The sequence below is a fragment of the Limulus polyphemus genome, unplaced genomic scaffold (genome assembly GCF_000517525.1).
Source record: "Limulus polyphemus unplaced genomic scaffold, Limulus_polyphemus-2.1.2 Scaffold3060, whole genome shotgun sequence".
Classification (NCBI taxonomy): domain Eukaryota; kingdom Metazoa; phylum Arthropoda; class Merostomata; order Xiphosura; family Limulidae; genus Limulus; species Limulus polyphemus.
The window spans coordinates 110,040-121,372 of record NW_013668670.1 but is presented as its reverse complement, the minus strand read 5'-3'; the positions used below and the strand labels follow the sequence as shown (position 1 = coordinate 121,372).

The following is an 11,333-nucleotide window of genomic DNA, read 5'->3' as shown; positions in this document are numbered from 1 at the left end:
TGACCACTCAGTGTATATACATACACACCACACACACACAAGGATGAAAAAAAAACCCATAAGAATGAAAAAAAAATACATATTCCCTTGTGTTTCTGGAAAAGTGTGCACATTAACCTCAAAATGAGGAGATTTAAAAGCAATTTAATGCGATAAAATTTTACATTTCTGCAACACACTTCCTCTTTTGTTAACATGAAAAATATTTAACTGTAGAAATATATCAAATCAATTTGTTATGAAAAATTCTGATAGTGTATTTATCATATACAAGCCAGCCTTATGGTATTAAGCGAAAGACCTCATCAGCACTAGATATAGCAGATATAGCGTGACTGACATATTATTATACATTACTCTTTACTTTCACTTAAAAGTTCTATAATTTCAGTTTTCATAAAATCAAAATTTCAATAAAAAATAAGTTACTATATTGTAAATATTTTATATTATTTTACCCCTGAAGGCAGTTAGGGAAGAAATGTTTGGGTGTGGAATATGGATGTGGTAAAAGAAATGACAATTGTCAAGCTCCCCAGAGGCACAGTGGTATGTCTGAGGAATTACAATGCTAGAAACTGGGTTTCATCACCTGTGGTGGAAAGAGCACAGATAGCCTATTGTATAGCTTTGTGCTTAACTAGAATAAAACAAACTCTTGTCAATGCTTCCTCAGTATCATTTCTAATTAATACAACTTTAAAAAGTGCATATTAGAGTTTAACTGAAAATGTCTCCTATTGTTGAGCTTTTAATCTTATTTTGTGATTTGAAATCAATTAATTAACAATTGTATTATTTGGATATTTTTAAAATTATTGTAAATCCCTAATAATATCTCAAGAATAACACCCAAATTTAAGATTTTATAACATTAACTTGATTTTTTATGTAATTGCATCTCAAGCAACATAGTGTAGAAGCTGAGTTTAAACAGCAACTAAAACTCCATTATAAAGTATTTTGGTAAAACATACAAACAATTTTTCTTAACAGACCCTTAATTTGAAAAGACACATTCTACGTTATGTAATTTAACATTATTTCTCCTTTGATCAGGGTGAGGTAGCAAAATGAAACTTGACAAAAGTTGATAACATTCAGGTTACTATATATAGAAGGATGAAATTAGCCAAAGCGCATCATAGTGGTACATGTTACATGATATTGAAGTATACAATTGAGACAAGCTTATGAATCTAGCCCAGATTACAATCTACGGAAAGATATGATTGTGTCAGATTACAGCATACAAAAAGAAATCTATAGCAATACATATGAAGACTTAGTTTTCAGGCTAACAAGTATGTTATCACCAAGAGCAAGTTAGCACGTCAAGTGACAACCACAGATCAAATAAAGTTATGGTGGAATGGCATGTATCAGAATTACATTTTGACATTGTTTGGTATTTTGTAGGTAGTGTGAGTGAGTGTGTGTAATTAAGCACAAAGCTACATTATCAGTGCTCTAACCACCATAGGTATTGAAACCCAGTTTTTAGCGTTTTAAGTCCGAAGACTGTGTGACTGGGGAGCTTGTAGGTAGTGTTATCATCCTCTAAAAAAGTTGACATGCAATATTTTGTGACACTGAATGTAGATATTTTGCATAAAAAGGTAATATTGAGGGTAGCATTTTTCAGTTTACATCAGAGGAATTATGCTTCACAGAAACTTTGAGTTTTAAAACATCAAGTACATTTAAAAAATATAAACAGCTTTATTCCAAATATCAAAATGAATGTGGCTACATTAAAAACAATTCAATCTTGTTTAATTATCACCAGAATCGAGATGAATGTAAATGTTCTCTAAAATGTTAATAACATACAGTTACACTAGTATATTATACTGACACAGAATATGAATTATCAATAACACTAGTTGAAGTTGGCAATTCAGTGAGATTTGTAACTTTATCAACATAATTTTTTTTTATATATTTTTCTATCAAGTCTTGTTAGTAACAAGTTACAGAAGCTAATGACAGGTTGCCATGTTGTATAACAAAAATCAAAAGTATGTATGTTGCATGACACTTGGTGGTGAGTGATTGGTGTTTTGTTATAGCTCTGGCTTTTGTTACTCCACATGAATCATTCAATATAGACAAATGTAAATGTATGTACATTAGTAAACACTGTCACCTTTAACCATGAAAAGGAGGAAAACATGATGTAAAAACATAAAACATATCAAGACAATTTTTGTTGTCAGGTGCAGATTTGTATTTCATACTGAAAACTTTGTTTTCTTGAAATGAAAAAAGAAAACAAAAATGTAGTTAATAATGATAATATTGGGAATTTTTCTTATAACTTACTCTAAGAAATTGAAAGTTATTAGTATGAGGGGAAAACATGCATTGAAATGAAGTAGTTATATAAAAGGTAAACAGTAACCTTATTAACAGAGTCTGGATAATGCTGTGTCTCCAAACAAAAACTTCCATGTTTCTTGTAAACAGCACCACCTTTCCCTTTTAAGCTGTCATCTGTTGGAAGGCTGTTACCAGTGTATAACTGGACACCTGGTTGAGTTGTCCAAACCTCCATTGATCGTCCACTTTCAGAATGGAATATCCTGTTTTCATAAAAATTTAATACGTCATAGCTCTTCTAAATGTTACAATACAATAAACATAAAAAAATGTGCTTCATTATTATTTAAATGAGACTTCAGGTAACTTATATGACTACCGATATTTTGAAACATGCAGAAAACAAAACCATCATGGCATGGAAAATCAAATCACAGTTGGACTACAGAAACATTCTAAAATGATTAAGTAGCTGTGCAATATTCTGGCTTGACACTTTTGAATGGTCCTCATTAAAATGTGGTCTCACAATATGGACCTTGTGGGCCTCGTTATAGTGGGAAGCCAGTGTAGTTACACAACCAAAACATAAATAAAATTATGGACTCAATGTACAGCCCTGAAATAATGTATATATTTACTGGTAGTGATAGACTAAATGAAGATGTTGCCCATGTTGTCCAAATGGGTGCCCAAGAGTAATATCATCCACCCTCCACATTAATCTAGTTATTAAATCCAACACTTATGATAAAATCTGTATTTGAACTGAAGAAAATACACTGGCCCATGGGTGTTTTCATTATCTGTTGTCTAGCTCTTTATGTCAAAGGTTTGACCACACCATTTTTTACTAAACAAAAAAAAAGGGAACCAGTGCAATGTCCCAAGCTTCTTAACGTATCTGGCCATAGATAAACCATGGTATATAATGAGAAAACAGCTTACTGGTTATACAATGATCCTTTCAAACCATCTATAAATAAAACTAGATGACTCCTCACACCAAACCATAATTAAACTAAGACCTTCAGGACAAATCATTTAGAGCTGGAAATAGTTCTACTGATAGATAAAACAAACCACAAAAACTATTGGCTTTCATCAGCATGTATAATGGAGAAGACTCCTCCTTTCTTCCACAGAGACTTGGTAAGTTGAAGTAATTATTCATTTGTTTGTGTAAGCACACAATATTGGGAGTGGACAGTGTTCAATATATATATATATATGTGTGTGTGTGTGTGTGTGTGTGTGTATGCTTATATTAATAGCCAAAATGCTCACAGGTTCTCAAAATTAAAATAGTGTTTACAAAAGAAAGACTGTGGAGATTAAACAGTAACTTCACATGTGTTAGTAAAAGTAGTTTTCTGGTGTGTCAGAAAGCTTCAGTTGAATGTGCAGGCCAGCCACTTAAACTGACCATTTTCTTCCTCAGAAACTACATATTCACATAAGAAGAAGAAAAAATATGTATCTCAAAGCTGTTGTATAATGTGTGGGTACATATTATTTTTTAATTTCTGTTGTACCTATTATAAACCAAGTTTTTAAATTCTTAGTAAATCCTTAGAAAAACTTGAATTATGTGTTAATCCTAAAAATTATTTTCAAACCTCTCAACTATATTTCACATTAAATACATATCTCAAATTCCTAGTTAATCACAGCTACTTTCAATAATATTGATTTATAAAAGAAAACAGCACAAATGTGATTAATTTTATTTGTTTAAAGATATAGACTGCAGAAAACTATGGCTTATTATTCAAAATAACCAATCTTGGGTTACTTTATTATATAGAGGATATTTTTTTATCTTATTATTACTCAATATTTTGCTTGATGACCTTGTTAGGGAGATAATTAGCATAAAAAATTGTTCAAGAGTACACAAGTTATATTTTCAAACAGAATTATTAGCTGTAATTATACTGGTTTGTAATGTAGAAATCAAACTCAATGTACAAGGGAAAAATACATCACATAGAATAATATCCAGTGTCTGTGTGTGTGTGTGTTTGTCATGTTACTCCTCCTCAAACTAACTTCTAAATGGCACCAAACAAATTGTCTCAGTCAAGAGGTTTGTACAAAGGTAAAAATTTTCACCCAACTCCTTAGGGAACCCAGATATTTTGTGAAAACACTTTTACAAGGATTCCCAGAAAGAAGACCCCAAATATGAGATTGATTTACATTAGAGCATATAAATATAGTAGTTCAAGTATTAAACTTGCATTATAGTAGCCTTGTAAATGTGGGTCATAGGCCCACAGGTTTGATAAATGGTGCCAAATGAATCGTCTCATTCCTGAGGTTTATTCAAAGGTAAAACTTTTCACCTAACCCCTTAGTAATTCAAGCATTAAATATGCATTATAGTGGCCCTGTAAATGTGGACTATAGGCCAACTGGTTCACTAAATGATGCCAAACGAATCATCTCTGTCCCGAGGTTTGCACAAAGGTTAACCTTTTCACCCAACCCCTTAGGGAACCTGGGTATTTCACAAAAACACTTTTATGCAAATTCCCTGAAACCAGACCCCAAATTTGGCATTGATTAATATTAAAGCATATAAATAAGTAGGCCTACTAATTACCATTCATAACTTGGTGAAAGAAATTAAATTTGCATTACTGCAGAGATGATAATTAAATTGATAAATTGCAAAATAGTTGTTCAAGCATTAAATTTGCATTATAGCGACTTTATAAATCTGGGCCATAGGCTCACAGGTTTGCTAGTTACTTTATAAAGTTTACACATCTTAAAAGATGTTAGATAACAATTCTATAGTGCAGCATCATAGCTGTGGTACTGACATTATTAATTAACAAGTATTGGTTAAAAGGGGTTTTTGGTGTTAATTTATCTACTGTTTAATATACAGTTTGGTTTAGAGAGTGTTATTCAACTCAAGCTAAAATTCAAGCTTATTGGTAAGTTATAAAACACTAAATATATTGTATTATTACATAATTATAATCTAGAGACAAGTTACTTGTCTCTACTTATTTCAAAGCTAAACTTAATTACTTTTGTGGGAAAACAAAGTAGTGATACAACAATTAACATATTTAAATTTAATGTTAAGCTAAACAGTATTGTCAATAGACTACTTGTATTTAGCACTGATTGTTTATCCCAAGTCTACAATGGTTAACAGTAGTGTAGGTGTTAAGCTCTCATAGTTTGTAAAGCGTGACAGTTGCACAAAATGGGTTTTATTTGGGAACTCAGACCTGGCATGCACATTCAACATAGTTAGTTGTAAAGATGTAAAATTTGTATTTAGAATTTTTAGGTTGGAGAAGAAATTGGAGACCATTTTAAATAGAGTACAGGCAAATGGATAAAGAGAAGGGTAAACTGAGGACAAGGGTAACAGGATTTAAAGAGGAACTTAAGTTTTTGTATGTGAAGGTTACAGTGGCTAATACTGACTAATAAGTTCTAATGGAGCAAATAGTAGTGTATTTGATTAAAAGGAGCAGGTTCTATTAAGTATGAGATTTCATCTTTTAGCTTGTGCAGGTGAGGAACTAGGGAAGGGAAGGTTAACAAAAGGGACAGATAGGGATGGGAATGAAAAACATAGGGAGGTTATTGAAAAAGAAGTGGCTTTACATGTAAAATGTTTGTTATGTCTTGTACATTTTGAAATATTGTTATAGGTTATTTAATAGGGATAGAATATTAAATAAATAAAATATGAGTTTCATCATGTTCAAAGTGAGGATATTAAAGCTATTAACAATGATTTTGAAATTATTTGGGTTTCTGTTAATGGTTATAACATGAGAAGGCTTTTTCATGGAATTTGTTACAGACTACCCGATGAAACAATTTAAATTGTTGAGAATTTCTATAGTAAGATAAAAAATTCAGCTGTTAATGTGGTTATAATTATGGGATACTTTAATTTCAGGCAAAAAAATGGGAAATTTTAATGTCAAAGGGAGACAGGTTTTTAGAACTGTTCAGGGTGGTTTTCTTTACCAAAGGATTAAGGAATCTACTAGGAACAATGCTATTTTAGATTTATTGTTAACTTTTGATACAGAAACAGTTGACAGGGTGGATACTGGGTAATATCTAGGTGTAATTGATCATTGCTCAATTAAGTTTGATGTTTAGCAGCAGATAAAGAAAAAGAAATAAGATTTGGTTCCAAATTTAAAAAAAGCAAAATTTGAAGTGATGAGACAGGAATTACCTGCTGTGAATAAGGCAAATGAATTAAATGGAGATACTGATCAAATATGGAAGTTTTTTTTAATAAATTTGTAAATATTCATGACAAGTATGTTCCTTGTAGAAAAAAAAAAAGGGTAACTGCAAGTAAAAAAACCAGGTTGGTTCACAAAAGGTATAAAGGATGAATAGAATTAAAGAAAAGCATTATAAATTTAAAAGTACAAAATTTACTGCTTGTAATAATATGAGATTTCATGGATTATAGAAAACCAAGAGAGTTGGTGAAATGGGAAATAAAATTATATGATAAAAAGGTTGTCTGAAAATGGTAAAATTAATAGTAAGGAGTTCTTTAAATACAAAATGTTAGGATGGGAATAGGGCCTTTGAAGTATGATAAAGAAAGGCTAATATCTGGTGATTATGGGGTGGTTGGGTTATTATATTCTACCTTTTTTCTTCAATTGTTATTAATGAAAATTAAGCAATATTCCTCATCCTTAAGAGTTGCTAGATGGAAACACGACTGAACAAGATGATCACACTAATTTTGATCTTGTTAAGAACAAACTGGGAAGTTTAAAGAATGATATATTTCTGGGCCAAATAATATTTATCCATGGGTTTTGAAGGATGTAAAAGACTGGATATGTGAGTCACTGTCCTTGAATGGTGGGGAGGTGACACAAGATTGGAAGTTGGCTAGTGTTACTCCTCTTTTTATGGGATGTGACTGTTCCAGTAATTATAAGCCTATTTGCCTTACATCAGTGGTGGGAACAGATTTGAATGTCTCATAAAAGATGCTTTACAAGGTCATTTAACAAAATTTAGTATTTTGTTGGATAGGTGGGCTACTAGGATACCTGGAATAGAAAGGTTTTCATATGAGGATAGGTTAAGATTTCTGAAATTTTCTTTAGAAAAAATGAATTTAGAAGGGATCTGACTGAAGTATTTATGAATGTTATGGGAGTTGATTGTATTGATGAATAATCTTTTTTCATATGTAATAGTGAGACTGGGAGGCAAAAATATAAATTTTTAAATTTAATTATAAATCTTCAGCTAAGACAGCTTTATTTTTCTTATAGGACAGTTGGCCTTTGGGATGCCAGCAGATATGGTAAATGCAGTTAATTTAAGAAAGTTTATGGGAAGACTTGATAAATAATTGAATGATAAGAGCTGGCTTTGAGAGTTTTATTTTTATTTTACAGTATAGTACCATAGATGGGATGGTTGAGTTACTAACAGGTTCCTTGTGGTTCTTAAATCATACATATGTGTATGTACTTAACACTAACTAAACCTTACCAGAATGGGAGTTCGTAGATGCTGCTGAAATAAAATCATATTTAAGGTTAGCAGACAAACCCACAATCTTCTACAGCAGCTATACATTCTCCCATGCTACATGTACCATCACAGGGAATGAATCAATATCAGCAGGAGATGCTTGCCACTTTGTTAATTCGCGAGTGGAAAAACCTGTTATTTACAACAGTGGCAATGAGAATCTATAACACTATAATGAATTGTTGCGATTTTACTTTCTATTCTATTCATCATCTTTTTCCCTGCTGATTTTCTCAATATAACCTGTATGTAAAGCCTGTTGTATGGAAATAAATAGTTGAGTTTGTATTACAGTGGATTTGCTGTTTGACCCAGAGGAAGCACACGCCTCTACACAATTTAAATATATTTATTTTCTGTACAGGCATTTTATATATATATACTGTCAACCTGCAGAACTGAACAACCTATTTTTTTTAATTGTTAGCTCTAATGTCTTCTAATTTTGAAACATTTCTTTGTTAGTGGATGAGTTTCACTCATGTGTTAAGAATGACCTAAGTAAATAGCTTGTCATCCATCTTGCTGACCTAAAACATGGTACAGAAATACTTACTCACTTGATGGCAACCACATGCATTAAAGATTTGCCAACATGCAAGAAGATTTAAAAAATATATATTTGTTCAAGACATATAACATTACATACAATTCAGCCACTATCATATATAATCAATAAGTGCAGGCAGTGGCTATACTTATGCAAAATTGTAATGAGCTTTAAATGGCTATGTTTACACCATCATCAATATGCATGCATAATAATAAATTTTTGAACTCAGTATTATCAGGTCTTGATTGCAACCATGTACTATTGTCAAAATAGCTATAGCTGCTTAGGTTATGACACTATTAAATAACTAATAATTGTTGGGTTACAGTAATCTGAACCACAGCCTATTGACTGTTACACTTAGAGATCTTTATATTTCTATATTTTGAAATGTATTCTGAATTTCATGTTTCAAATATAGCACTGAGCTGATAAGGTCAGGAAGTATCCTTCCCTTCTCTAACCATTTCACTATCTGTGCATGCATTGCATTAATAGTTAGTGATATAATAGATAAAATGGAAAATAAAATATAAACATTTACCTTAAAAACTTTTGATATTCATTTATGATGTTCTAAAGATCAAGCAAATGAAATGTGAAAACTGTAAGATAAAAAAATAGTTCTTTTATACTTCATATAAAAATCACCTTGAAGGTAAACTATTCAGAGTCCAAGTGCAAATAACCACCTGAAATAATGAATTTTATTTAGAAGTAGTATAAAAAATAAAAATTGAATATTATATCTTTCTGAAACTACATACTTTTAAGAAACTTCTTGTCAAATTTCAAACAATTTCACCCACTAATTTTATTTTTGTAACTAAATATGGCTAGAGTGACATTATCTTCTCTCTGATAGACTAGCCAGGTACCAGTGGGTTAAAGAAAGCACTTTAGGGTACATCTATTTCTGCATATATCCAGTGTGCCACACTTGAAAAACTAATGAACAACTTATCAAGTGTATTGACAACATAAAGATGGAAAAACAACTGCTCTATCCCTGACCATAAATTACAGGGTATGGGTAAAATGAGCACCATTTACAACTGGACATATTTTTTTCATTTAGAACATATAATTAGTAGCTAAGCTCAAACACTGTTCAAATATTTTGGAAAAATGTACGTAAATATACATAGTATATATTTCCTGTTAAGAAAGGGTTTAAAACATAATATATTGACGTTACATCTTCTCCCTCCCTTATCTCAAAACTGTCCTTGGTTCAATCTTTGAAACTTAAAAATCCAAACTGAAATTTTAACTACAACTCATCTTTCACTCAGTGAAGTCTGAACAAGCACAAATGTCTATATTGGTCAACAAATATACCATTAATTTTACTTTTTATGTCATGTACAAATAAAAATATAAGTTTTTTAACACAGAATTGTAAAATATAAAATACATGAGATAAATATGTGAGCTACATTATCGACCAAAAGTAGGTGGAGAAACATATAAAAATGCTATTTAACCCTATTGCCCCAGGTACCCTTTACTGTGCATGACACAAAGTTTTAGTGTCTTACATTCAAAATCTTTTTAAACCACTTTTTATTTATGTTATACCAATTAAAATACCATAAAATCTTAGCTAATAATCCATATTTTAATAGTATACAAGTTTTAAGTTCTTAATTCTACAAGGCAATATTAAAAAAAATTCTGAATTTCCACTAGTGTGACCCATGTGACACATTTTCTCTTAGCATGTCATCATCCCTATTTTATCCACCACCCCATGAAAAAGTACGAAATTAAATGTAAATTACTCTATAAAATCATTATTGCTCAGACAAACCATAATTTTTAGTCTTCAATTTTGTTTGGTTACAGATATACCAATTAGAAAATCAGACCCCTCATGCCACACCCAACTCTCATATCCTCTCTTTTACAATTCATTGATAGTTCTCTCTTACATTATATATTACATATAACCAATAGAAAGTCAAGGTTTTCATCAATCAAATGACATATTGTATAACGTTGTATTCTAAACAGAACATCATGTACTTCATTCACAGTACAAGATTCGTTCCCATGGGAAAGTTAACGACTAGCTTGGATGAATTTTTTAAAGTTATTTAAGACTAGATTAAGTAATAATAATAATAATATAATTAAAATGGTTCATGAGGCACACATGCGAGCAGCTCATGGGTAATGTAATTCGATTATGTAACATGAGCTGCATTTTCTCCAAGTGAGTTACAACTTATAATGGCATGGATAGTAGTTAGACACGGTTCAAAGGGCAATAATAAAACAATAAAATTTAATTATAAATAGATGTATACTGTTACAAATTTAGAGCTACTTTGGATAAATATATGTAGTTTCATGTTACAATTTGAAGTCATCCTAGAAAGAAAAAAAGGGTAATTTAGGTTTATTTCGATTTTTTTTGTGGTTACGAGTCTGGTTGAATTTACCTATCACATTTTGAGATAGGGCAGAGAAAATAACCATTAAATTATAGAGTTTTACTGAAAAAAACATGTTTGGAATGCATTTAGGAGGGTTGGAGATTACACAATTGTCAGATTTTGTTAGAGGAAGGATAGTTGGTCAAGCAGATGGTGAAATAAGTCAGCAGCAAATTTCGCAGAATTTGGGAATCCCACTTTCGACAGTCAACAGAATCATCGTGCAGTTCAGGAAACACGGCAAGGAAACATCTGAGCAGTGTCCTGGTCGTCCTGGTCCATTGGAGAGGACAAAAAGGGCTGTCAAGAGGAGCATCTAAATGGATCCCAGATTAACGACTGCAGAAGTGGCCAAAGTTGGTGGGATGAGCCCGAAATCTGTTCAACGGATTCTCCACAGATTGGGTTATCGTTGCAAAGCAGCTAGATGGAAGCCCTTGTTAAGACCTGCC

The 11,333-nt window shown here is 31.5% G+C and overlaps 1 protein-coding gene across 1 annotated transcript in view; it reads right to left on the bottom strand.

The window, feature by feature from the left end:
* Positions 1 to 11,333, bottom strand: part of LOC106468576 (aldose 1-epimerase-like) — a 38,961-nt gene that overhangs the window by 4,074 nt on the left and 23,554 nt on the right. Inside the window, exon 6 of the mRNA XM_013929011.2 lies at positions 2,405 to 2,585. Coding sequence (XP_013784465.1) covers positions 2,405 to 2,585 — 181 coding nt within the window. The remainder of the gene's footprint in view (positions 1 to 2,404; positions 2,586 to 11,333) is intronic.